The sequence below is a fragment of the Sorex fumeus genome, unplaced genomic scaffold (genome assembly GCF_029834395.1).
Source record: "Sorex fumeus unplaced genomic scaffold, SorFum_2.1 ptg000010l, whole genome shotgun sequence".
Lineage (NCBI taxonomy): Eukaryota > Metazoa > Chordata > Mammalia > Eulipotyphla > Soricidae > Sorex > Sorex fumeus.
Genome location: NW_026606067.1, coordinates 1862331 through 1887914, shown reverse-complemented (window position 1 = coordinate 1887914; position 25584 = coordinate 1862331). Strand labels below are relative to the sequence as shown.

General features: G+C 57.5%; 1 protein-coding gene across 1 annotated transcript; it reads right to left on the bottom strand.

Annotated features, from left to right (window-relative positions):
* Window positions 1-22150: 22150 nt before the first annotated feature.
* On the bottom strand, window positions 22151-25058 carry PHLDA3 (pleckstrin homology like domain family A member 3). Its single transcript, XM_056110731.1, has 2 exons — window positions 24531-25058; window positions 22151-22734 (listed from the first exon to the last, which is right to left on the bottom strand). The coding sequence occupies exon 1, from the start codon at window positions 24943-24945 to the stop codon at window positions 24571-24573; it is 375 nt and encodes a 124-aa protein (XP_055966706.1). The 5' UTR covers window positions 24946-25058; the 3' UTR covers window positions 22151-22734; window positions 24531-24570.
* Between the last annotated feature and the right edge of the window lie 526 nt (window positions 25059-25584).

Here is a 25584-nt window from a genome sequence, read left to right as displayed (position 1 = left end):
TCGGGGCTGTGCGTGGGACCTGCCAGGGAAAATTGCAAGGGCTGGGGGTCCCCAGGGCGGTCTCCTCAGCGCCCCCATGCTCTTGCGTCCCTGGCCAGAATCCAGCCTCCCCAGGGTCAGCTCTTCCCAGAAGCCCAGAGTATGTTAAAACGCAACCAAGGACTGTCCAGCGAGAAGAAGCCATTTGGAGAGGTCTGGGGCCACACCTGGCAGTGCCTGGGGTCACTTCTGATGGTGTTGGGGGACTAGGTGGTGTCAGGAATTGAACCTGGGTCTCTGGGTGCAAAGCCTGCTCTCTAGCCCTTAGGGTGATCCCTCTGGCCCCTACTCCACTGCTGGCCCCACACCATCACACACACACACATACACACACACACACACACACACACACACACACACACACACACACACACATCTCAGCTTTCAGCCCTCACAGAGGCAGCCCCGGGCTGCTTGCAAGTGAACTGGGTGTGGTGGAGCCTCCAGGAAGCTCCCACGGCTGAACTGGCCAGACTGGGCACCTCCTCCCTGCCACCTTGAGTCCAGACTCCGCCCCTACTCAAACTCCCTCTCCTGCCCTCCCAGCCCTCATCTGACGTCCTGCAGGAGCTGCTCTCTCCCTCTTGGAATCCATTTTGTGTGCCACTATGTGCAAGATGCTGACGCTGGGTGACTGGAGTGACAGGTGAGTAGGGAGGCGCCCACCTGGCATGCAGATGACTCGGGTGTGACCCATACCATCACATATGGTCCCCTGAGCCCAGCCAGGGGACCCGCGACAGGGCACTGGAGCAATAGCACAGCAGGTAGGGTGTTTGCCTTTTACGCGCCCGACTGGTGTTCGATTCCCAGCATCCCATATGGTCCCCCAAGCACCGCCAGGACTAATTCCTGAGTGCATGAACCAGAAGCGACCCTTGTGTATTGCTGGGTGTGACCCCCCAAAAAAAAACAGGGGACCCTCGAGTGCTATAGTGGGTACAGGTGCTCGGGTTCTTGCCCTCAAGCAGTCGGGCTGGAGGCAAGGGGCTGGAGACCAAATGGCCCAATTCCTTGGATTAAGGAAAAGAAAAGGGAGGCAGGGATGATGCCCGATTAAGGGAGCGGTCTCCTGAAGCAGTACTGCAGAGAAAGACAGAAGTCTCCCCCCCTCCCCCACCGTTTTCACAAACATAGGTGGGCGAGCGTTGCTTTATGACACTCCAAGAATGTGGATGCTGAGGTGATTGTCTCCTGCTGCCCCGCTCCATCAGGGACCAGGCTGCCAGGCACTTTCGAGGCCACCCTGAGATCTTCCAAACCAGGTAACTCTTCAGGGCATCTCCAACCTTGCCCTGCCTGTTCTCCTGCTCCCTTTCAGGAGCACAGAGCCAGGAGTAAGACATGAGCACAGCCAAGTGTGGCAGAAAGAAAGAAAAAGAAGGGGGAAAAAAAGCAAACACTCCATCTCATTCATCTTTTTTTTTTTTTTTTGGTGAAGAGCAAGATCATTTTTATTGAAATTTTCTTAGAAAGATGTGAGGGAAAGGAAGAAAGGAAATGTGTTCAAAAGAGAACGCGGGCTTCTCCAGAGTGGAAAAAGCAAGATTATTCCCAGAGCAATAGTACAGTAGGTAGGTTGCTCGTCTTGCATGTGGCCGGCCTAGGTTCAATCCCCAGAGTCCCATATGGTGCCCAGAGTCCCACCAGGAGTAATTCCTGAGTGAAGAGCAAGGGGTAAGCCCTGAGCATTGCCAGGTATGGCCCAAATAAAAACAAAAACAAAACAAGCAAAGCAAGACAAAGATGAACAAGATACATAGTCAAGGGAGAACCTGGGTTTGGAGAGCAAGGCTGGCGTCATCTTGTGTAGCTGATATATTTGGCCCCCACCTGGGTTCCCGTCCCCAGCCTGTTCCACATCTCCAGCTCGGGTCTCAGCTCCCATCCACTCTCACCTGCGGCCTTCTCGGTGTTCTCATTGACAAACTGGGTTGCTGGTGCTCAGTGACCTGAGCGTGACCCGGGTCCCATGGGGACAGACCCAGACCTTTTCCTTAGTCGCTGCTAAGCCCAGGGAGGGTCTGAGGCTGCCTCAACCAGAAGTCACGTCCCCCAAGAAACGGCTCCTCTGGACCCTGCCCTCCCGGCTCTCCTGAGACTTTCCAATCCAATAGAAAATTCCAGAATTTTCCAGAATTAAAAACAGTCATCAGGAGGAGGGCTGAGAGCCAGGCTTGCCCGTTGTCAGGCGGATTTGGAGCCGGGGAGGTGAAAGAAGGCCTCTCAGGGGTTCCACTTTGGCCCCAGCTGCCTCTGAAGCATTGTCTCCTCCTGGGTTTGGGAGGCCCAGGAAGAGTTGCCCAGAGGAACTGAGCCTGGAAAGGTCCAGGGGGTGGGGGGTGGGGCCTGTGGCTCGTCAGCAGCTATCCTTCGCTGTCTGGGTTGCAAAGGACCCTGAATTAGCAAGTGATGGGGCCCAGAGTACTGATGCCCCCTCCCTCCCTCCCCCAGAACATTCCTTAGTGACAGCAGCCAGGATGGGGGATGAGGTCTCACTCCAGAGGGGGGATGGTGGCAGCCAGTGAGTGTGGGGGAGACCAGCAGGCGCAGATCTGGTGTGTGTGGGGCGGGGGGGGGGGGCATGCCCTCAGCCTTCAGATCAAGGGAAGCTTCTCCTTGTAGCTCCCCCATGCCCCCCACCCCCGCTGCCTTCTCCTGCAGCTCCACCCGCCCCCACCCCAACTCTGGGGCCAAGATACCCGAGGAGGGGCTAGAGCGATAGCACAGCAGGTAGGGTGTTTGCCTTGCATGTGGCCGACCCGGGTTCGATTCCCAGCATCCCATATGGTCCCCGGAGCACCGCCAAGGAGTAATTCCTGAGTGCAGAGCCAGGAGTAACTCCTGGGCATCACCGGGTATGATCCAAAAAGCAAAAACAAAAACAAAAAACCCCAAGGAGAACAAAGACCAGCCTCATGCCCCAGCCCCCCTGTGCTGCCAACTGAACCCCCAAGCCCCCCCGACAGCCTAGGGCCTGGCCAGCTCTCCAGGAGAACAGGGTGCCCTCCAGAAGCCTTGCGGTAAGGAGGGCTGGAGCTGGCGCTGAGCACTGGGACAGGCAGAGGGGCAGAAGCAGCGTGCGAGCCAGCAGGGGGCTGCGGACCCCTCTGCCCCAGGAACCAACTCTTGTCCAACTGTCAGCCTGGGCCATGAGTACAGCCTGAGCCCAGCCTGGGCCCCTGCTGACCCCACACACAGCAGTGCCTGACAGTGGCATTGGGAGTGGACCCCTGTCCCTCAGTCCCTGCGAAGTGCCTCAGCCATGCTCAGAAGCCACCACTGGGCTGCTGGGCGCCCGCTGGTGACGTGGAACTCAGAACCATGAGCGGACCCTTTCTCCCTGTCCTGGCGGCCCCCGCAGGGCCAGCTCAAACCAGGACCCGCAGCCGCCCGCTCACATCCTCCTCCCCTTCCTATTCCCCCCAGCCCCACACTTTGGGGGCCTCACACTGCTTCGTCCCCTTCCCCTGCCACCACGATAGGTGCTGATGCTTCATACTTGATGCTCTGAGGAATTCCAGGGGAGGGGTAATGGCCTGAGTGCTCTGGGCACCGAGACAATGCTCCAGAACTCCACCAAGCTCCCTCTGAGTTTCGGGGTCTCTCCCCTAGTGCAGGCGCAGGCAGGATGGTTCCCACCCCAAGCCTGTCCTTGGCCCTGCCCACATCGCCAGGACACAGTGCTGGGGGCATACCTATACCCAGTGCCAACTGCTGGGTGCGGCAGGGGGTGGGGGAGGCTTCAGTCCTCCCAGAGAAGCAGGGCCTGGAATTGGGGCAAGCCCAAACCCAGGTGGCAACTGCCACTGCCCCATCATGACCTGGAGATGCCAGGTGGGTCTGTGCACAAGACCTGCCTCTCCTCCAAGTGTCCCTGATGGGCTGAAACAGGAGTTCACTAGGCTCTGGGTCAGGGAGGGAATTGTGTCCACACGGGGAGTGCTCCATGTGTCCAGGGGGACATCGTGTCCACACGGGGAGTGTGCTGTGTGCCCGCGGTGCCGCTGCCAGAAAAACCATGATCCATGGCACTGAACCGGGTTGGTGATGCTTCAAAAATGAACCAGAAGGGCTGGAGCAATAGCACAGCGGGTAGGGCGTTTGCCTTGCACGCAGCCGACCCGGGTTCAATTCCCAGCATCTCATATGGTCCCTCGAGCACCACCAGGAGTAATTCCTTCGTGAGAAGCCAGGAGTAACCCCTGTGTATCGCCGGGTGTGACCCAAAAAGCAAAAAAAAAAAAAAAAAAAGAAAGAAAAAAATTGAACCAGAGAAGGGACCAGAGCGATAGCACAGTAGGGAGGGCACCTGCCTTGCATGTGGCTGACCAGGTTCAATCCCCAGCATCCCATCTGCATCCCTGGAGCTCCACCAGGAGGGAATCCTGAGCACAGAGCCAGGAGTAAGCCCTGAGCACTGCCGGGTGGGGCCAAGAAACAAAACAAATGGTTAAGGAGATCCTGGCTCCGGAGGACTTCGACCTTCTCTCTGAAATGCATAACATTCATGCGCTCAGTTAATTCCATGGGGCCCAGAGACCCTCTGAACCTCGTTCAAGGACACACATGCAGGGAAGGGGGCGGCACCGGGCTTTTTTGCAAGACAGACACCGCGGGCCCCCACGCCTAGCAGGGAGAGGCGCCGGTTGCTTGGACAGGGCTGAGTTGAGAGCGGGCAGCGGGCAGCGGGAGAAACTGCCTACGCTAGAGGGCGGGTGTAGAGCAGAAGGGGCGGGGTGGGAGATGGGAGGGGGCAGGGCAGACAATTCTCAGGAACTGGGTTTCCTCCTTTTAAGGGTACTGGGGGTCCTGGGTGCCTCGTGGAAACCAGGGAGCCAGCATTTTTCACAGCCTCATGAAGCGCAAAATGATCCTCACACTCACTGACACTTCCGCCTCTGGGCAAATAGCCTTCCCGAGGTTGACTGATCAATTCAGGGGGTCCGAATAGGGCACCTCTGGTCTACCCTCCTTGCTTGGTAAATGGCGAATTGTTCCCTGTTCCAACTGAAAGGCAGGCAGAAGGAAGTCTCCTGGGTTTTTGCCCACCGAGAATATTCCAAATCCCAGAGTGCCCCCTACGCACACCCTGAGGCCAGGCTTTTTATAGAAAAGGAGAAAGGGCTTCGGGCCCTATTCAAAGAACACCAGCAGAGGCAGGAAGGGGCCAGGGAGGGGCAGCCTGGCTGCTGTAAAGGACAGTGACAGCCAGCAGGGGTGAGGGGTGGGACACAAGCTGAGTGGATGGAGGATGACAAGTCACCAAACCCAGCATCAGCCGGGAGCCAGGAGGGTAACAGCAGATGTGACATCTAGAGAGTTCACCCAAAGGGCAGAACAAAAGCTGTGTGCGCGGGTGGAAATGTTGGAGGCCAGAGGTAATGACAGCAAGAACCACGGCATTTATGAGAAACAAATACAATTAAAACCTACTAGAAGCATAACGGTGTAGGGTTGGGGCTCCTGAGAACCGAATAGAGGCACTGAGGTCCTGGGAGCAGGGGACAGTGGCAGCAGGGAAGGGGAGCACTGTCTCTGGCACCCGCTGACTGAGTAGCTACGTGTTGGGGAGTATCACTGTATCACTGTCATCCCTTTGTTCGTAGATTTACACGAGCGGGCGCCAGTAATATCTCTATTCGTCCCAGCCCTGAGATTTTAGCAGCCTCGCCTTACTCGTCTTTCCCAATGATTGGAGGCTCTTTCAGGGTCAGGGGAATGAGACCTGTTATAGTTACTGGTTTTGGCATATCGAATACGCCACAGGGAGCTTGCCAGTCTCTGGCCTCTGCCCGTGCGGGCGGGATACTTTTGGTAGCCTGCCGGGCTCTCCGAGAGGCATATATATATATATATATATATATATTTCTCTCTATGATTTGTTGCCTACTAATGAGTAGAAAGTGTCTTACGATGTGTCGTGTGGCACAATCTGGAAAGCGACCTGGAGCATGGCAGCGGTTGGGTAGTGGAGGTCGGGGCCGGGTCCCTTGGGGCGGGGAGAGCTCTCATCCACCACCCTCTGGGGTGCCCCGAGTGAAAACAGCCTGGCGCGGAGTCCTGTGGCATCACTATGGGACCCTCGTTTTATCGTGTTGGGGAGTAAGGAGAGGAAAGAAGATTCTAGGCTGATTTTCTAGCTTGGTGAGTCAACAAGATGAATGTGGTACCCTAAACTGAAACTATATCAGGAGAAAAAGCTGAGTCTATGTTTTTTGGGGATCACATCCAGTGATGCTCATGTTACTTCTGGCTCTGAGCTCAGCAATCACTCCTGGTGGGGCTCATGGGATCTTCTGGGGTGCCAGGGATTGAAGTCAAGTTGTATATGTGTAAGGCAAATGCCCAACTCTCAATACTATCATTCTGGCCCTCGAGTGGGCCCACTTTGATCACCAGGAATCACAGACGTGAGCTATCTCCCTCCCCCCGCCCCCACACAAAAACACTCATATTCACATAACACTGACAATCACACATTCACACACTCATACACACTCACACAAACACAGCTTCCAACCTGCTTTTTCACACATTCAATGAAGGAAAACCTGGGTCTGGTGCAATGGTACAGAGGGTAGGACACTTGCCTTACCCAGATTTGATCCCGGCATCACATATGGTTCCCCACGCACAGCCATGAGTGACTCCTCGGTGCAGATCCAGGAGTAACTCACCTGAGCACAGCCAGGTGAGGCCCTCCCCCCAAAAATGGAGGAAACCTCTAATTCAAAGAGAACTAAACCAAACCAATTGGAATCCTATCATTAACAGTTTTGTAAGTGCATCAAAGAAAAAAATGCTTACTATAATTTTCCCTATTTTAATTTCTAATATAGCATATGGTGATAGATGTAACTCAAATCATGAAAACAAAATTTGGCAACTCTTAATGCTTAAATATTTAAGGTTTATAAAAACAAAGTATTTTAGAATTTCTGTAACAGGAAAATTTGATCATAGATTACTTTTTTTAAGTAATCTAGAAAAAACACACAATGCAGTTAAACCTCCCAAAGCTATGATTAAGAGAGAGAAGGGAAGGAAAGGGAGAGGCAGGGAGGGGGCACAGTCAGACCCCCTGAAACTTATCTGCTCTCCCCCCATACTGCCCTCTGATGACGAATCTCGGACAACTAAGCAAAGAAAAATAACACGAACTCACCTTCAGAGAAAGTCGGTTGTATAAAAAGAGAATGTCAACAGGCTGGAGGATAGGACAGCAGGTTAAGCTCTTCCCTTGCACACAGCTGACCCGGGTTCGATCCCTCGCATCCCATGCCCTGAACCCTCCAGGAGTGATCCCAGAGTGCAGAGCCAGGAGTAAGCTCTAAGGACCACCGGGTGTGGTCCAAAAATTCCTTTTAAGAAAGAATATATTTGTCAATAGTTTACATTGAACCATAACTTGAGTTTAAGCCACATTTCCTGAAGGGCATCACGAGATGGGGAGGGGACGGTGACCTCCATGGGGACCCTGGAGGTTGGAGCACACAGCCAGCAGCAAGCACAGGGAGAGGGAGACTCTGAGGAACGATGCTGGTTGGTTCTCAGCCAGTTTTGACGGTGGGAACCTCTACAACCTTCACACCAGCTCCATGTCCACATTGGACCCCGTGCCCCCACCCACATTTTCGGAGATAAGACACCAGGTGGCAGGACGAGTTGGACGGGCACCTTTGGCAGCCTTGGGGCACCCCACCGCCAACCCAGGAGCTGCCACCTCACTGTGGGCATCACCGTACAGCCCATGAGGGGTGCTCATGAGCACTGGGGATCCACATCTGAGAGGACCCTCACTGTTCTCATCAAAGGGAGTGAACAAGAGCTACAGGAAAAAGGTCTGGACAGACCCCCGGGCCTGGGGGTACATCCCAGGCCCCTTATGAGACACAGGTCCTTGGGAGCTCGCCTTTCCCTCAGGAGAAAGAGCAACTGCCAGTGCTGAAGGTGCCCCAGCGATCCTCAGCCAGTGCCAGGCTGTGAGTACAGTGCAGCTCTGCTGTGTTCCGGAGAATCACCACCGGATGGACGTGACAGAGTCAGGAGCCGCTCCCAGGAGAGGCGAGTTCCTGGGGACTCGGTTACAGTCTACATCATTGTCCCCAAACTAGAACCTTCTCCACAGGGAACATCACAGTTCCTGTACTAGAACCTTCTCCACAGGTCATATCACAGTCCCTGTACTAGAACCTTCTCCACAGGAAACATCATTGTCTCCGAAATAAAACCTTCTCCATAGGCAACATCATTGTCTCCGAAGTAGAACCTTCTCCATAGGCAACATCACAGTCCCTGTACTAAAACGTTCTCCACAGGAAATATCAGTGTCCCCGAACTAGAACCTTCTCCATAGGGAACATCACAGTCCCTGAGCTAGAACCTTCTCCACAGGCAATATCATTATCCTCAAACTAGAACCTTCTCATAGGCAGCATCACAGACCCTGAACTAGACGCTTCTCCACAGGCAACATCCCCATGTTTGAATCTTCTCCACAGTGAACATCTACAGTACTATGGCAACACCCACAGTACTTCCATGTAATGATTGGGGGCTATCTCAACAATGAACTCACCCACTAAAGGTGCACATCAGCAAACACCAACCAGTGAAACCCAGCGCTGAACAGACCTGAGAAACAGTAGCTCCAGGCGCATCTGCTGGACCTCTATGGGGAGCAACTCTGTTTGATTTGAGGGTCACACCAAGCAGTGCTCAGGGTTCAAACCTGGGCCTCTTGCACACAAGGCATGAGTTCAGTCCTCTACCTCCCGACCCCAGCAACTCAATTTTTCCAGCATGAGTACTGATTTGGGGTCCCAGACAGCTTAGCAGGCTGGCCTGCCTTCTAATCAGCTACATAGCTGCTGTTGCCTGGCAGGAATTGGGGTGAGAGTCTCAGGGCATCCCCCCTCAGGACGCTGCATCTGGGCCACACTGGGATGGTGCCAATTTGCCAAAAGGCTGCATAGGTGTTGGGCGCTCAGGGGCTGACCCTGACCTGCGACCGCTGCCTTTGTAACCACAGCACCCGGGCTTTTGTGGGGACCTGCCTGCGTGCTCCCTTCCTGCAGTGCCGTGCTCCCCGTCATGCTCTGTCCCTGCTTCCCCTGGAGACAGGAGAGGAGGTGGGAAGCGGTGAGTTGGGCCAGGACATGGCCATCCCCGGGAGATCTGGAGCGAACTTCTAGGAGACTATACGCCCTAAAAGAAAGGCCACGTCACAGGGAAAGATGGGGGAGAGAGTGAAGGGTAGGCCGTTCCCTTCTTGGCGCTGCCATCTCGCAGAAGCCGGCCCGGGGAACCTTACTTCTTTGGAGCAAGTCCACTTGCTCTTTCTTCTTTGGAGCAAGTCCACTTGCGAGCCCCGGGAGCCGCACAGGCCGGGAGCGCACAGCGCCGGCCACCAGGGGGCGCCCGTCCCCGCCTGCGCCCCACATTCCCACGCCCACAGGCTGGCCGCGCCGGGACCCGCCCGAGTGGTCCAGGAAAAGGGAAAGGAACAATAGCGTGATTGAGGCCAGCGCTCCATGAAAGACAAATTGTTCCGATGGAGCGCATTCCAGGCCCCGGCCCAACGCCCAGGATGCATGGAATTTCAAGAAAAAGCTGAGTCGATGGGGGCACTGGGAGGACCAGGACCCTGCGCGCGCCTCCGGACTCCGCGGGCCAGGGGTCGGGGCCTCCGAGCTGGTGGAAGGAGGAGAGGAGCAGCCCCTGCTGCAGGGCTGGCCCCGAGAGCGCCGACGCCCACTGTCCCGCGGCCTCCGCGCGCCTGAACCCGGTGCGCCCTGAGTCAGCATCCCGCGCCCCACCTGTCCCACCCCCGGCGCTGGGCTGAACGCGGAGACTTCCTCTTTCTCTCTGGGTGGCCGCGGGGAAAGCCCTCCCGCGCTTTGAACCTCTGAGTTCTCATCTGTGAAACGGGACTAACCACCCCTTCCTCGCCTACCCCCCAGCACTGTGCGAGGATCAAATGGGAACCGGGCGGCGCGCGCGCACGGAGGCTCGGGCCTCGCCGGTTCAAAGGAGGCCACACCTCTCGCTCCACCAGAACCCCGCGGGCAGCCCAGCCCAGCGCCCTCCCCGCTCCACAAACCCACCCGCGGTTCCCCATGCCCCACCCCTGGCTCCCCGGAGACCTCCAGCTGACCCCAGCTCCAGCACTGGCCGTGAGTGGGCGCTCCGGGCCTCCTCCCACCCCGATCGGAACTTCCGCGCACCCCCAAGGCCAGGAGGGCGCGCCAGGATCTGAAGCATCTGAAGCGGGCACAAGGGCGCCTTGTCCTGCTCTGCACGCTGCCACCCGCCCGCGCTGTCCCCAGGACGAGCGTCTCTGCACTATTGTGTTGTGGTCTGGGGGAGGGGCCGTCAGGACCCAGCAGTGACCACTCACACCTCAGCCCATCACCTAGGTCCTCCCACCACCGGGCCCAGGCTCCTGGTCAGTCTTCACACGTGGCCCGCGTTTTGGTGAATCTAAGCCCCTGGTCCTTCCATCCCCCTTGCTAACTCCTCAGTTCCACCCTCTTCACAGTCTCCCTCTGCTGGTTCCCTTCTTGCTTGTTCTTCATGACTGAAGTCTCACTCTCTCTCCTTTTCCTTTTCTTTATTTGGGGACGGAGGAGGGTGGGAAGGTTTGGGGCCACCCCTGGAGATGCCAGGGCTTACTCCTGGGCCTGAACACAGGAACTAGTTCTGGCAGGGTGTGGGGGACCATATGAAATGCTGGGGATCGAACCCGGTTGGTCACGTTCAAGGCAAGTGCCCCACGTGCTGTCCCATCACTCCCGTCCCTCGCTCTCTCTTGTACTGTGTGAATGTTGTTTAGTTAACACGATTAGCGGCGCTGGTAGAATTCATCCAGACTCTGTTTTTCTTTTTGGGGTTTTTTGGGGGGTGGGGGCACACCCCCCCCAAAAAAAAACAAAAAGGGCTGGAGCCATAGCACAGCAGTAGGGCGTTTGCCTTACAAGCAGCCAACATGGCCGACCTGAGTTCGATTCCTCCACTCCTCTCGGAGAGCCCGGCAAGCTACCGAGAGTATCTCGCCCGCACAGCAGAGCCTGGCAAGCTACCCGTGATGTATTCGATGTGCCAAACACAGTTACAACAAGTCTCATGATGGGGACGTTACTGGGCCCGCTCGAGCAAATCGATGAACAACGGGAGGACCGTGACCGTGGGGGCACACCTAACGATGACCAGGAGTTACTCCTGGCCCTGTGCTCAGTAATTACTCCTGGCAGTGCTCAGGGGAACATAGGGATGCCAGGGATTGAACCTGGGTCAGTAGCATAGTAACCAAGTGTCATCTACCTTGCTGTGGTGGCGGAGCGAGCAGACTCCTGTCCCCGCACCATGGGAGTCTAAGTGGATTCTGGGCTGAAGCAATAGTACAGGGGAGAAGACACTTGCTACAGCAAGGTAGATGACACTTGGTGCCATGGGCACCTGGCTTTTCTCCTGAAAGCCGCAGACCCATTCCCAGAGTACATTATGGTTAGTAATGAGTTTTATAGATGAAGACTCAGCTTCCTACCAAATGCTGCCACTGCCACCAGCGCCACCCAAAGACAGCCAGGTCAGGCAAAAAGTTCTAGAACTCTCCCCTGGGCATCCTGTCTCAGGGTCTGCTTCCTCAGGCAGCTGTGCTGCATGCCCAGGGCCACTCTGGCCAGTCTCCCCCCAGGCACTCCCCCCCCCCAGCCTAGTGTCAATCCCACTCTCTCTGGATTTAGCAAATCACTTAATGTCAGTTCTAGCAGGTCCTTGTTTGTTGGTTTGTTAGGTTTTTGAGGGTCACAGCCAGCAGCGCTTAGAGCTTGCTCCTGTCTCTGTGCTCAGAAATCACTCCTGGAAAGACTCAGGGGTGGGGGGATCAAATGTGGTGCAGGATAGAACCTGGATCGACCACATGCAAGACAAGTGCCCAAGCTCCTGTACTACCCCTCTGGCCCCTCAATTCATCTCCTCCCCACCCCCCACAAGGGCTGCACCCAGAGGTGCTGAGGGCTTTACTCCTGGATCCTGGCTCTGTGCTCAAGAATCACAGCTGGCAGGGCTCAGGGGACCACATGTGGTATCAGGGATCAAACCCAGGTCAGCTATATGAAAGGCAAGAGCCCCATCTACTGTACTATGCCCTCTCAATTCACCTTTTAAAAATATTTTTATTTCCAGATTTTGAGTGATAGTACTGTGGAAAGGGAACTTTCCTAGTATGCAGTCAACAGGTTCAATCCCTGGTACCTCATATGGTCCCCTGAACCCCACCAGGAGTAACCCCTGAGAACTGAGCCAGGACCAAGCTCTTAGCACAGCTTGGTCTAACTCCAAATCCCCCCTTCCAATTGTCTATTCCCCCCACCCCCATCCTGCCTTCTGTGGGACATACAAAGCCTGGTTGTGGAGCGTGGTCACAGAGCTCGCGAAGTCCACACTCCTCCGCTTGCCTTGTTTGCACTCATGCTCACTGGGGGATTCTGCTTTTAACTGGGGAGCTTGCACACCTTTTCATTGGTGGGTCTCCCAAAGGCTGGCACCCAGAAGTTGCTCTCACACACCAGGTGGCCGGAAGTCTATTTAAGCACCCAGGATCTCAGACAGCAGAGTCGCCAGGCTCCGCAGCTGCTGGGAGCACGCCTGGCACATGCTGTGTCGGGCATGTGTCGACTTCACAGGGATTGATTTCACAGCCTCACGCTTGGCAAGGCAGGTGCCTGCACCACGGAGCCATCTGCTGACCCCGACTCCTCCATGTCTCTGTCTGCAGGGTAAGACTGATCATCTCTGCTCCCGGCAGTGGGGCAGGGCCAAGAACAGATCACAGAGGCCTCCGGAAGTTTTATCGGCACAGCAGGGCAAATGTTGCTGTGTCCACGCTCTTTCCCACACGCCTGCAGATGCGTGAGTGCACTCGCAGTCTGCAGAGCCTCCCCTGGGCCCTGTAGCACAGTAGCGGGCTCTGTAGCACAGGGCGCTGACACTATGAAGCCTTCACCCTGTATACCATCCTTTCTTCCTGCAGAGGAGCTGGGAGGGCCCTTTGACCAGCTGGAGCCTTTCTGCATCATCTGGGTCCTTGATGCGGAGTTTATTATCTGCCAGAGATAAACAGAGCCCCTCCCATGACACAAGCAAACACTCGGGAGAGGAGGGTGTGTGTAAACAGCCAGATTCCAGCTGCCAGGCCAGCCACATGCACTCCTGGGGCCAAGGCATCTCCTGTTGCCATCCGTCCTTGGAACAAAGGCCTTTTGGAGGATGGTGATGACCCCAGGGAGGGTCATGGGGCCCAGCAACACCCTTCCGGTCTAGTCTTCGCCTGCCACATGCTGGGGGTGGGGGGCAGCCAGGCCCAGCCCCTTCCTGGCTTGGGACCCAAAAGACCTTTTTAAGTCCTTTGACAAACAGTACCAGGTTCATCTGCCAGCATCACAGTCAGGGGCAGAAGCTGCCCGGGACCCCGGCACACCAGCCCCTGCCCTGCACACCCAGGAGTAGTCAGCAGACCTGGAAAGGGTTAAGCAGACAGGATGTGCCTGCTCCCAGCTGTTCCCCGTGGATGGAGGGGATTTACAGCCCCCAATACACATACTCACTCTCTCTCTCTCTCTCTCTCTCTCTCTCTCTCTCTGGGCTGTGCTGGGTAAAGATGCAAAGTCCTCCTCACTCTGTGACCAGCTCCCTTGTCAGGCTGCCAGCGCCTCCCACGCAGGCGCCAGCGGGCAAGTTCGGGTGGGTGGAGGCAGGAAAGAGGAGCAGGATCCGGAGCAGACAGGACCCACTCCAGACCCCGGGAGGGCCAGGGCTGTGCTGGCTCTCCTGGCCGGGGCCTCCCCTCATGTGCAGATGTCGTCAGTGATGGAGAGATTGGTCTGGGAGTCCCATCTCAGGCTTCCGGTCCAGAGGAAAACAGGACGCTCTGCGCCGTGCTCCATCCTGCCCTCGGACCCTCTGGGGAAGGCTAGACTGCACTGGCCGCCCAGCATGCCCACACACGCTCACACTCACACTCATGTACTCACACAACTATGCATATACTCACACACGCACACTTACACTCACACGCACACTTATACCCACGCGCTCAGGCACATTGTACCCTTATATACTCACATTCACACAAATGCACACTTAAACTCACTCGCACACACTCAGACACTCACATGCACAGCAAACACTCGCAGGCACACTCACTCATGCTCATACGTGCTCATACGCTCACAGATTGCACTCACACACACACTCTCACACAGGTACTCTCACACATAGGCACTCTCTCACACAGATGGACTCTCACACAGACACTCACACACACACTCTCACATAGGCACTTTCAAACACATACATTCACAGACAGGCACTCTCACCACATGCACTCACACACACATACACTCTCACACAGGCACTCACACACACGTACACTCACACTCACATGCACTCACACACACAGGCACTTTCAAACACATACATTCACACACAGGCACTCTCACCATGTGCACTCACGCACATACACTCACACACAGGCACTCTCACACACACAGGCACTCACACACACAGGCACACAGGCCTTCCTTCACAGGCACCTTTAAAGTCAACTCTTCAGCAGCCCCTAGAGTGAGTCCAAGGAATCCTCTTCCCCCTCCAGCCCCAGCCCAGGTCAGTGCCTGAGGGGCAGCATCCCTTGGTCCCACAGCCCACCTGGGAGCTCCGGGGCCACAGGGCAGATCAGCCACTGGCAGTGTGGGAGGTGGGATGGCCTCACCGCAGGGCGCAGGCAGGACACACCTTGGCACTGGAACCATGGGCAAAGCAAGATGGACTCGGGGCCTTCGGAGGTGCCCCTGGTCTTGTCATTACCCTCTCCCCAGGGTGACTCAGCCCAGCCTGAACCCTGGTTGAACATGCCAAGGCGCGTGCCTGGGGGTGGGGCCCCGCGTGCTTCTCACTGCAGAGGGGCTATAAAGAGTGGGGACCCTGCCTCAGAACACAGAGAACTGACTCCCTTGGCCATGTGTGTCTATGTTGAGGGCTATATGCGAGGGGCACTCGGAGGCTCCTCTCTGCATGGGGCTCGGGGTAATGGGACCCGGGGCCCCCAGCATGCCAACCAGGCACTCTCTCCCTCAGCGCCGCCTCCCGCCCCTAGGTTTGCCAGCTTCAACCTGCCAGCAAATAGTTCCCACTCCAGCTCATGGGTTGTTGTGAGCATTCTACGCAGAGATCAGATCTAAGGTGTTTGAGCATCAGAGCCCTGGACAGACATCTGGGGTGAGGACAAAGGTTGTGGGAAGGGGGTGGGGGTGCGGGATCTTGCAGGAATCTTGCCAGGAAGGAGTTAGGTCTGACTCTGCTATAGATACAGGTATATCCTTCTGGGCTGGGCCTGGGCTGGGGGACCATCCAGACAAGAATACCCGCTGGCTTGCAGGAGCTTGGGAGGGGGCGTGGGCAGTGTCAAGCCCCCCTTGGTGAGATGAGCTCAAACTCAGGAGACGGGCAAAGTCTAATTAGTGGGGCTGTTGGCCCGGGTTTCATTCTGTGAACCATCTGTCTAAGCTGCCCTCTGGATGAGCGCGGGGGGCCTCATCCCTCTCGATGGGGTGCCAGCCAAGGGCTCCCCAGGGCTGGCCCGGGCCAGACTCCGGCTTTCTCCTGGTGGTGGGCGACATGCTCTGTGAACCCAGACACATTGTGCAACTAACCTGTCCTCTCTCCCTTGCTGTGCAATAGGCCTTCCTGCGTGCAGAAGGTGCTGGGTGCTGAGCCTGAGCCTAGTTAGTGGGGCCAGGAAAGATGCTTAACTTCAAACCAGAAGGTTCAACACCAGGGAGCCAGGGAAGCTGTGAGGAGCCCCAAGGGCTGAGGCCTGTGGGTCTCAGCTTTTCCCTTATCTTGGAGGGATGTTTGTCTCACCCAGAGGCAGCCAGTGCTGGGAACCGTAATGGGTGAAGCTCTGGAGAGCGTTACTAATTTAAGTTGTTAATTATATGCAGCCTTCTACACGGGGATTAGGCATAGCAGCGAGGTGGCTGTGAGGATTATTACACTCCTGTAATAACAAACATTTATTGTGCACTATCTCTGCGCCTTATCTACTTTACTGGCTCTCTCTCAATTAATTCTCACAATGATCCGAGGAAGTTAGCTATTACCACCCCTGTTTTAATAGGGTGCTAAATAACCTAGCCAGGGAGCATGGACCATGAGAGACCGCAGAGAGATGCACACTCAGGGCTGTGAGGAAGGCCCCGTTGGAGCTGTCTCTGAAATTTCCAAACCTCCAACTTATTCACATGAACTAATTACAAGGACCTCCCACTTTCTCTCTATCTCCCACCAACCTCCCCAAATCCTCCCAATGGATATCCCGGCTGCCATGTGCTCCCTTCTCCCTGGAACCTAGTATTCCACCTCTCCCTGTACCCCCCACGCCCCCCCTCCAGCAACCCCCATCCTTTCCTTTTACAAACTCTCCCAAAGAGAGAGGGGCTAAGTAGATGCCCACCAGGCCAGAGTACAGGCATTTCATGCTGGGGGTCCAGGCTCAATCCCTGGCATCACATGATCCCCTTAGAAGAGCCAGGAGTAGACCCGAGCACTGTTGGATGTGGCCCCCAAACCCACACATACTTAGGGAGATAATCCCTCATATTCCTGTGGTTACCCTCTCCATGGTTTCAGGAGCTGTCCCCCACTCCAATCCCCGCCCCCAGTCACCTCTCCACACAGCCCTCAGACCGGTTTTTCCTTCTCTGTCTTCACATCTTACAGCTGAGCCATGTCCCTGGCCCCACTTTGCAACGTCAAGTTCTCACTCTGCCCTCTGACTCCTTTCTCCCAGCAAAACCAATCATTCCCTCAGCCAATAAAAATGAATGCACTTGGGGACAGACACTGAATGATCTCTCTCATGTGCGGTGTATAAAGAGATAGACTCAGGGACTAACACATGCCCAAAGGCAATGGAAGCAAAGAGCAGAACTGGTTTCAGTAGGGGTTGGGGGTGGTAAATAGGTCAGGGAAGGCAACAGGATGACGTTGGTGGAAAGAAGAGGTCACTCAGGAGAGTGCTAAAAGGAAATATAAAGTGTCTGCCATGGAGGCAGGTTGGAGGGTGAGAGGGAAACTGGGGGCATTGGTGGAGGGAAGTGAACACTGTAAAGGGATTGGTGTTGAAACACTGTAAGCCGGAAACTCAATCACGAGGGCCAAAGAGATAATACAGCATGAAGGGTGCTTGCCTTGCATGTGGTTGACTGGGAGTTCAATCCCCAGCACCTAATATGGTCCCCTGAGCTCACCAGGAGTGATGCCTGAGTACAGGCCAGGAGTAAGCCCTGAGCACTGCTGTGTGTGACCCCAAAACCAAAGAATGAAAGAGAGAGAGAGAGAAAGGAAGGAAGGAAGGAAGGGAAGGGAAGGGAAGGGAAGGGAAGGGAAGGGAAGAAGGGAAGGAAGGAAGGAAAGGAAAGAAGGGAGGGAGGAAGGGGGAGGGAGGGAGGAAAAAAGGAAGGAAGAAGAAAAGGAGCTCATACATAATCATAAATTATGATTCAATTTTTTAAAATAACAATTTTACAATTGTAAAATTAAAACAAATGTACGTGGAATAAAGAACACCTACCTGGAACCCACCTATGGAGTAGCACCGTGTCGCTCTGGAACTCCAAATAAGTCCATGGACATTTCTGGTCTTCCGCTTCCTCGTCCCTCCATCCTTCCTTCCTTGTCTTGCCTTGCTGGGGCTAGAACCCAGGTCTCACGCCAGCAAAGCCTATGCAGCTGAGCCACATCCCTAGCGCTGCGGGTGCTGTACTAACAGCACCCACCCCACAGGGTAGAGGCTGGCAGGATCCGGTCATGGTACCACTCTCAGGCCAGTGCCTGGCTCAGGGAGAACTCTGTATACCCTCTGCCTGACTACCTCTGTTGTCCAGAACCTATGTGAAGGGGCTAGCGTGATAGTGCAGTTGGTCAGGCCGCTCGCACGAGAACGACCGTAGTTTAATCCCCGAGACCCCAGATCGTCCCTGAGCCCCTCCGGGCGTGATCCCTGAGCACAGAGGCAGGAGGAAGCCCTGAGCACCATGGGGTGTAGCCCCCGAAAAAAACAAACAAATAAATAAATGAAAAGTTAGCCCTTACTCAGTGAGGCCAATCGGCAGCTCAGGGGGGCGGGTCTTGGGGGGCAGTGAGCCAATGGGACAAAGGTGGAGGAGGGGTGGGCGGGGCCGAGGCTGGAGCAGGGAAGTGGGAAAACGCGGGAAGCGGGTACAGCCGCCCAGCGGTGGGGACAACGGGAGGCAAATACGGAAAGGGCCCAGACTGGAAGAACGCCCCGTGCACAAGGGTTTCTCCCTCCTATGCAGTGGGGATGCTTGTGGAGTTAGTTGTAAGCCTAGGGATGAAACGCATCTCGGCAGGAGTCGGACCAGCGCTCAGAGCAGCCTCTGGTCACGGGACCCAGCAGTTCGGCCAGGACCCAGTGCTCTGCCCAGCGGGGGCACTGCCCCTGGCCCCTACTCCTCGGCTAGTCGTGGGCATAGTCAGATGTCAGGGTGAGAACTCAGCGTGCCGGGAGTCCGGGGCCTCCCCGCCTGCCCTGCTGGAACTCAGCCACACTCAACGTCACGCTCGCTCTTGCCAGCACCAGCTCCCAGCCCCAGCTCACCCTGACCAGGCGAGCCCAGCCCTTCTCCCCGCGGCTCCCTGCCTCTGGCCTCGTCGGACTCCCCGCGGCTCGGCAGGGACTTGCCTCGCTCATTTTCCCATCCATGACTCATGTGGCAAGCGGGGTGAGGCCTGGGCTGCCCGCGCAGCGAGAGGGCCCCTCCCTGGCCTGACCGCGTCCTCGGGCCCAGCTGAGCAAAGAGTTTCCATCTCATGCATGTCTGTGAGCACTGTCGGGGCCTGCCTGTGCCCCCAGAAAGGCCTTGACCCCTGTCTGTGAGCCAGGCCAAGACTGGCCCAAGAGCCCCTGGTTGAGGCAGAGGAGGCTTCTAGTTCGGGAATTCGGGATGGTCAGCCGGGAGGGTGCCCTTAAACGCAAGATGCAGATGCCCCCTTCCCCAGCAGAAACAGGTGACTCCAAGGGGTGCACATCTGTAGGAAGAGCTGGGGGGTGGGGTGCACTCTGGACTGCTGGGGTGAGGGAGTGCTTGGAGCCTGCAGGCATCTCCACGGGGCTCACGGTCAGTGGTGTAAGCACATTATAGGGGCTGGGGGGGGGGGGGCTTTTAGGCACAGGGGCTGTGCTAGGGCCTCAAGAGGAAACACACCACTCAGAGGGGCTAGGACTTGCCTGGCTGAGGTAGCTGCCGAGGCCAGGTTCAGGCAGGAACTAAGGCATGCTCGGAGCCAAGGAGGCGGAGCGCTCCCCAAAAGAGTTTCCCCTCCACCCTGGGTCACCTCTGCCCTCGAGACACCCCCACTGGTTATGTTCCCCCACCCCCAACCTTGGTAGCCACATTCCAGAACAAGGCCTGCAGAGCCAGTACAGAGGGTGTTTGCTCTGTACGCGCCAACCTGGGTTCTATCCTGAGAGCCCCTCATGGTCTCCTGAGCCCTGGCAGGAGTCATCCCTGAGAACAGAGCCAGGAGTAAGCCAGGAATGTGGCCCACAATAACAACAACAAAATTAAAATAAAATTCCAGAATGATCTTCCCAGCTCTGCTCTGGCCTACACAGAGCTGAGCTCAAAGTGCCCGGTGCTGGCCCAGCTGCTTGAGCCTGGCTCTGCAGGTCTCCACGGGGTCCAAGGACACTGACTCTGTGTGTGGTGCTCCTGGGACAGGATCAGATGGAGGCTCTTTTGTGCCCACAGCCCCAGAGCCAAGCACAGCACAGCCACAAGAGAGGTGCTGGCTCATTTCACTTAGCATGATACTTTCCATGGAGTGCCACTACCAGGAGGTTTACTCCATGGCTTGGAGGCCAGCTGCATATGCTAGGGGAAAAGGCAGCTCAGATAGAGAAGGGAGCACCAAATAAAGGGTGTTGGGAGGATCCTCCCAGGAGGGGAGATGCATGCTGAAAGTAGATTATAGACCGAACATGATTGTCACTCAATGCCTCTTTTGCAAACCACAGCACTTAAAAGGAGAGAGAGAACAAAAGGGAGTGCCCTGCCACAGAGGTGGGGTAGGATGGGGGGGATGGGGGGTGGGTGGGAGGGATACTGGGATCATTGGTGGTGGAGAATGGGCACTGGTGGAGGGATAGGTACTCGATTATTGTATAATTGAAAACCAAGCACAAAAATTCGTAAGTCCACAACTTTACCTCATGGTGTTTCACTAATAAAAATCTAAAAAAGAGAGAGAGGTGCTGGGTGTATTTGCTGCGGGAGATGTGTGTCCCCTTCTAGATCCGTCTGTCCACCATCTATACCCAGATCCCCACCGGCGTCCCCTTCGGGTTTGATGCAAGCGCCGAGTCCATTTGAAATTCTGAGGTGAGCCAGAAGAGAGACACGAGCTATTTCCTGACCCCAGAAACTTGCCTTGAAGAAAGAAGTGCAAGGCTGGAGCGATGGTACAGTGGGTAGGGCAACTACCTTGCACGCAGTGGACCTGAGTTTGATCCCCAGCACCCCATATGGTCTCTGGAGCCCTGACAGGTGTAATTCCTGAGTGCAGAGCCAGGAGTAACCCGTGAGCATGGCCGAGCATGGCCCTCAAACCAAAAGGTAGAAGAGAAAAGAAAGGAGAACAAACACCATCTTTTTCTTCCCCGACCCCAAAAGTAAGTGACGCTGCCCGTCCCACTGACCACAGCATTAGAGCTCAGAGGATCCCAAACTTAATGACTTCCCCGCCCCTTTTCAGAAAAAAATTACTCAGCACTTTCCTGGAAATCTACCTTCCTTAAGGTGAACAAACAGTAATCACACACACACACACACACACACACACACACACACACACACACACACACCTTCCCCCCATTTCATTCGAGGCTCCAACTGCCTCCTGAAATGTTCCAGATTTCCCACGGGGTATCACCCACTCTGGGACACACCGCTCCGGAGGACCCCAGGTTTCCTCGGCACCAAGGGGCAGGGAACAGGAAGGCTTATCTCTGTGCAGGATGGCATTCTCCCAGGACCGGGCACACAGCCTAATGAGATAATAAGAGCTATTTGTAAACATTCCTTCCTAATTGGTAAATTCTTTTTCCCCCCTTGGGGGCCTCCCAAGTGGTACTCAGGGGCCCCGAGAACGATTCTCAACCAAACGGGGCCACTGGCTCAGCGAAGGGTCTGAAACTGCGAGGCTGCTTGGGCCCTGCGGTGTTGAGACCCCTGCGTCACCCCTGCAGTGTGGGGGGCCTCCAGCAAGGTTTGGGGGACCACATGGTTCCGAAACAGAAACTGGGTTGGGTGCACGCTAGGCAGGTACCCTACCCGCTGTGCTGTTTCCAGGCATCCCTAACGTAAACTCTTAGTCACAGCAAGACAGTGTTCCTGAGTGAGAGGCACGAGGCCTGGGCTCTGGGACAGAGGACACGGGGGGACCAGTGGACGGCAGGAGGAATCGGATGCGAGCCGAGCAGGCTAGAAACACAAAGAGGGTCGTGGAATCGACATCAAATTGTCGGCACAGGCGCTCAGCCTTGCCTCCTTCCAGAGCATTCGAGCAGGCCAGAGAGGGGTGCATGACTGACCCAGATGAGGCCAGGGCGGGGGTGCCCAGATTCCTAGCTCCTGAGTAACTCGGGGCAGCCTACTCCTGCTCCCCAGGGATGAGGCCTGCCTGCCCGCCTTGCAGGAGAGCAGAGATCAGGCACCTGCAGGAGGCCCCAGCCACAAGGGGGTTCCACCCAGTGGCAGCCACTCCCAGCCCAGCCCAGCCCAGCCCAGCCAGCATCCTTCCCCAGCCCAGGCCTCTACACTCCCCAGGTGGCCAGCTTCATCTTTGTCCAGACCACTCCCCACCCTTCCTTCCTAGAATCACAAAAATTTTTGTTCCTGGGGCTTGTGGCGTCTTCCCATCCCAAACAGGCTGGTGATTTCAGAATGCGCGGGCAGGGAGAGCGACGTCTGTCAGACAAAGAAACTCACTCAGCGAACGGTGTGGTCACTGCCCTTGGCAGGCGACTTCATTGGGGCTAGGCATGAAATGGTAATGGCCAACCCCCACCCACCACCTCCAGGCCTAGCACTGCAGGGGAGGGAAGAGGGCAGGAGGCAGGGTAAGAGTGTGCAAAGAGAGGGCCCGCACGGCTGGGGGGGTCCCAGAAAGACCGAAGCAGCAGGAGACCCCCAAGTGTGGGCATGAGGCCCACCAGCTCCCCTCCACCACGGTGAGTCCAGAGGGGGGGAGATGTTCTGGGGTACTTCCTCCTCTAGCTCCCAGCTGGCCTCCTGAGTCCCCAGGCCTCTGCCGGACATGGCACCGAGCCCGGGATGAAACACAGTCCGCAGGGTAGACGGCAGGGCTGCCGGGCAAGGGCACAGTGATGCCAACTCCCTCCACGGCCCGGGAGGCCAGGCCCCGAGCTGGGCATGTCCAAGAGTCTGGGAGTAGTGGGGACTGAATCTTCATCCTCAGCCCCTCACAGCCTTCGACCCTTCTCTCCAGGCTCTGTCTACTCCTCCAGCTCCCACACCGCCTCTTCGTGTCTGTGGCCTCCGTTGTGCCCGACAGTTGGGGCCCCGCGTGCCAGAAAGGACTGGAAAGCTGCAAGAAAGAGCAGCGGTGAGAGCAGGCAGTGGAAAGGAGATTCCAGAGCAATCCCAGTGCTCGCCAATATTCCCAGCTTGGGACAAACACAGAAGAGCGTTTGCCAAGACACCAGTCAAAGGGGGCTGCTTGCTCCCAAACGCTCCAAGAGACTTGGGCGGGGGGGATTCTCAGCCCAGCCCCCCTCACTCTGCCACACAGCAGTAACTCTGGGGATTAGTGAGGCTCGATGTGGGGGCTACTCCTTTCTCTGCTCCCCTCTCCCCGCTTTTCTCCCCTTCATAGCCTTGCTCAACTTTTCACACAAACGTGGTGCTTGCACACACACCGGGCTGCTCTCCGGCATGACACACTTGAGGTGCAGGGCTCATCCACGCGCGCACGCACACACACACACACACACACACACACACACACACACACACTGGCTCTGCTCTAGAGGTGGCACGCCCTGTGGGGTGCCAGGCGTCCTTGCTGGCAGAGCTGCGGAACCGTGCTTGGTGCACATGGGCAGCACAGAGGGCTGAATTCTCTCCTGGCTGGTTCTGGCCTCACTGAGCCATCTCCAGGAGGAAGGTGGGGGGAGCACAGGGCACTGCCAGGCAGGGTGGGTGAGGCAGTACGGGAGATGGGGGCGGGGGTGGAGAGGTAACCCCACTTGGCACAGCCCCAGGGAGGCGTGGTATTAGGGAAGAGGGCATAGGGCTGGGAGCCAGGGCTTCGAGGTTCTATTCCTGTCCCTCCCCTGGGCCTTGGTGCCCACAAATCCACCCTCTGCCCCCTTGCCCTGGTGCTCAGGGAGGCGGAAGTTCCCCCCACTACCCAATCCTGACCCCATCCTGCACCCGTCCGCCCACTTTGTCCCAGGGCCCCGCCTCCACTGCCCACTTCTCCAGGAGGCCCAGCTGGCATTGGCTGGTACCCGGGACCAGGCAGGCAGCCCACCCCCCTTGGCATCAGCAGCCTGGCTACTGGCCAGGCCTGACCACCCTCCAGCACCCCTGCTCTGCCAACAGCTCAGCTGAAGGCCCAAACCCACAGTGAAGAATGAACAGAAGCGCCCCGGGGCCTAGCCAAGCCCTCTGGCGGAGCCCCAGAGTGGGGGAGACAGGGGAGGGGTCTTGGTCCTATTTCCTCTCCACCCCCCCCACAGCCCCCACACCCCCGTGGCCATGAGCTGAGAGCGGCTACAAACTGACTTAGTTCCAGGAGCAAAGGTCCCTAGGACAATGTCCCTCCTAGCAGGATGGCCAAGTCCCAGCCATGTTTGAGTAAGTCCAGGAGCTGGGCCCGGTCCGGGTAGAGGCCCAGACATTGGAGGCCATGTGCCAGCCAGCCTCCACTGGAGTCGGAGCAGACCCAACTGGCTAGGGGAGGTCAGTCCATCCCCATCCTCCCCAAGCCAGGGTCTCCGCAGCCTGGCACCCCAAGGGAAAGTTCCTTTCTTGGCCCTGGATCTATCTATCCCCCAACCAGCATCCCCCTACCCCCAAGCTGAGATACCAACATCTGAGTTGCTGTTGGTCCCAGGCTGAACAATTTTGTTCTTTCTTTGGGGGTGGAGGGTGCTCAGGGGTTACTCCTGGCTCTGCACACGGGAATTACTCTAGTGGGGGACAATACGTAATGCCAGGGATTGAACCCAGATCAGCCACATGCCAGGCAAATGTCCAACCCACTGCACTATCTCTCCAGCCCCAGGTGGCCCGCTTTGGAAGGAGCACATCAAGGCTGTGGGTGTCTCTGGAGGAGAAAGAGGAGGGGGGGAGGGGGACTCAGGGCCCCAGCCTTACCCAACGCCGCAGGCCGCGGGGCTCACGGACCCCTGGCAGCCTAGGTCAGGAGCGAGTCTTGGCACAGGTTCTGCCGCAAGCCCACGAAGCGGAGGGCCTGCTTGTTCTTGAACTTGACCAGGCCCAGGGTGATCTGGGCGTTCCAGCCGGGGTCCTCGAGGGGGCAGCGGAAGTCGATCTCGCCGCCATCCTCCGTCACCAGCGTGAAGTAGATGTGGCGCCCGGTGCTCTCCACGCATTCCACGGCCCGGATGCGCGCGAAGCTGAGCTCCTTGGGCCGGCCGCCCGTGCCCTTGGCCTCGAAGAGCTGCAGCCCGTGCTCGGTGAGCACGCAGCGCTTGCGCTTCCAGAGCTGCAGCAGCCCGCCGCTGCGCTTCTCCAGCACGCCCTCCTTGAGCACCGTGGCCGCCGTCATGGGCGCCCCGAGGTCCCGGGAACGCAGCGGCAGAGGCTGCCCGGGGGCCGCTGCCCGCGCGCGCGCTGGCCCTCCCGCGGCCCGCGACCCCGCTGTCCTCGGGGACCCCGCGGCCCGCCCGCTCCGCCGCCGCTCCGCTGCCCGGCGCGAGAGCCCCGCTGCCCGCCCGCCCGCCCGCTCCCTCGCTCGCCCGCTCGCTCGCGCCCTGGGCTCGGTGTGCGCGCTGGGCGGCAGCTCGCGGGATGTGCCCTTACATGTTCCGCCGCTCGCCTGCTGCGCCGCCCGCCCGCCCGCCCCGCATTCCTGCCCCGGCCGGCCCTCCCCTCCCGGGCCCTGCCCTCCCCTCCCCTCCGCAACGCGCACCCGCCCGGGCAGGGCCCGGGAGGCGGGGCCGCGACTCGTCACCCGCTGCAGGCGCCGCGCCGCGGGCGGGGAGACTGGCACTGCCAGGGCGCACCTTTCCCAACAGCCCCGGCCTCCTGGCCTGCCACCGGCCGCTGCTGGGAACCGCGGCGGCGGCGGCGGCGGCTCCTCTAGGGCTTGGTTGGACGCGAGGGGGGCGGGGGAGGGGGACACCTCCTAGAAGTGGGGGGAGCTGGCCCGCGGTCGTCGCGCTGGGCCACCGGTTAGGACTCGCAC

Excerpts from the sequence above, each read along its gene's own strand:
- PHLDA3 (XM_056110731.1), bottom strand. The coding sequence starts at position 24,945 with ATGACGGCGGCCACGGTGCTCAAGGAGGGCGTGCTGGAGAAGCGCAGC.